The sequence below is a fragment of the Trichosurus vulpecula genome, chromosome 1 (genome assembly GCF_011100635.1).
Source record: "Trichosurus vulpecula isolate mTriVul1 chromosome 1, mTriVul1.pri, whole genome shotgun sequence".
Classification (NCBI taxonomy): Eukaryota; Metazoa; Chordata; class Mammalia; order Diprotodontia; family Phalangeridae; genus Trichosurus; species Trichosurus vulpecula.
The window spans coordinates 507,935,550-507,937,186 of NC_050573.1; the positions used below are offsets into that span (position 1 = coordinate 507,935,550).

General features: G+C 39.6%; 1 protein-coding gene across 1 annotated transcript; it reads left to right on the top strand.

Annotated features, from left to right (window-relative positions):
- Positions 1–266: 266 nt before the first annotated feature.
- On the top strand, positions 267–728 carry LOC118843113 (40S ribosomal protein S17-like). The gene has a single exon (XM_036750566.1). It carries the CDS (start codon positions 267–269, stop codon positions 672–674), a length of 408 nt encoding a protein of 135 aa, XP_036606461.1. The 3' UTR covers positions 675–728.
- The last annotated feature ends 909 nt before the right edge of the window (positions 729–1,637 follow it).

The window sequence follows — 1,637 nt, forward strand, 5'->3', positions numbered from 1 at the left end:
CAATTGCCCTGTCCAAAAACAAACTAAAAAAAATGACATGCATCAATACCACAAATTTGTAAATTTCTCTCAGCTTGTAAAAAAGACCTTATCATAAAAGAGATGCAATACTCAAATTGGAGAAGATCCTGAAGACCCTGAACTGACTACCTAGATGAGAAGTTCTTTCTATAATGGATATGTTGGTAGGGAGTTTAGGAAGTGGAGTAATGTGCAGAAAGGTAACAAGTAGATCTCTCAGAAGGTAGTTTGGCTCAGGAGCCAACATGGGTCGCGTTGAGACCAAGACCGTGAAGAAGGCGGCGCGAATCATCATCGAAAAGTACTATACCCGCCTGGGCAATGACTTCCACACCAACAAGCACGTGTGCGAGGAGATCGCCATCATCCCCAGCAAGAAGCTTCGCAACAAGATCGCGGGAAGTGTTACTCATCTGATGAAGCGGATCCAGAGAGGCCCTGTGAGAAGTATCTCCATCAAACTGCAGGAAGAAGAAAGAGAAAGGAGGGATAACTATGTCCCAGAGGTCTCTGCTTTGGATCAGGAAATTATTGAAGTGGACGCTGACACCAAAGAAATGTTGAAACTCCTGGACTTTGGCAGTTTGTCCAACCTGCAAGTTACCCAGCCCACAGTTGGGATGAACTTCAAAACACCAAGAGGAGCTGTTTAATATTTACTCTTGCCTTCTTTCCAATAAACATGGGAATGCCCCACAAAAAAAAAAGGTAGTTTGGAGGCATATCAGGAAGGGATTAAAAGCTCAGGCTGAGGAGTTAGCAACTTAATCCTAGAGATGATATAACAACCATTTCTTTACTGTTTTGAAAAAAAAATGAAATTAATTTAAAATATTATGGGATGTTGTATCCTCAAAGGTAGAGATTATTTAGTTTTGATTTTGTATCTCTGTTTTCTAGCACAAGACCTTGAATTTAGTAGGAATTGAAATGTTTGTTAGACTCAGTTGAATTGGCTAGCTGCCATCACATTCAATAGCAAACCCCTAAGTCTCAAACAATAGCCCTCCCCTATCTTTTTTAAAAATTTGCTCCATTTCCTCATAAGAAAAATGTCATTTTTCCTCCCTATTTAAGTCATTTCTTTTTGTGTGCTTACCTTTATTTACCAACAGAACCAACAAGAGAGTATGTGGAATTAGGGAGGACCATCCTATCCTCCATAGTATCTAAGAGTTAGACAGTGACTCAGGACAGAATCCTGTGGGACACCTGCAATTAGAGGAAACTGAGGAGCTCTTTGATACATAGGAGGAAGATTCTGTGGGATGTATGAAAACTCCCAATTCTATTGTGCATTAAGAAATTATAGGATCCTAAAGATAGAGACCACCCGCATTTTATGGAATGGGAAACTGAGCCACAGAGTTTGACTGAATTGCCCAAAGCAATAAATATTATTTGGTAGAGTTTGAACTTATGTCCTCTGACTTCAGAGTCACTGATGCTTTCTAGTCAAGCAAACTTACAAAGTGCTTTGCACATAATTGTCCTATAGAATAATGATTTTTCATTTTACAGATGGATAAAATGAAGCTCAAAGAGGTTAAATGCTCCCCCACCCCGTAATTACACATTGAGTATCAGACCTTGGAAAGATACCAGTTGTACCAATA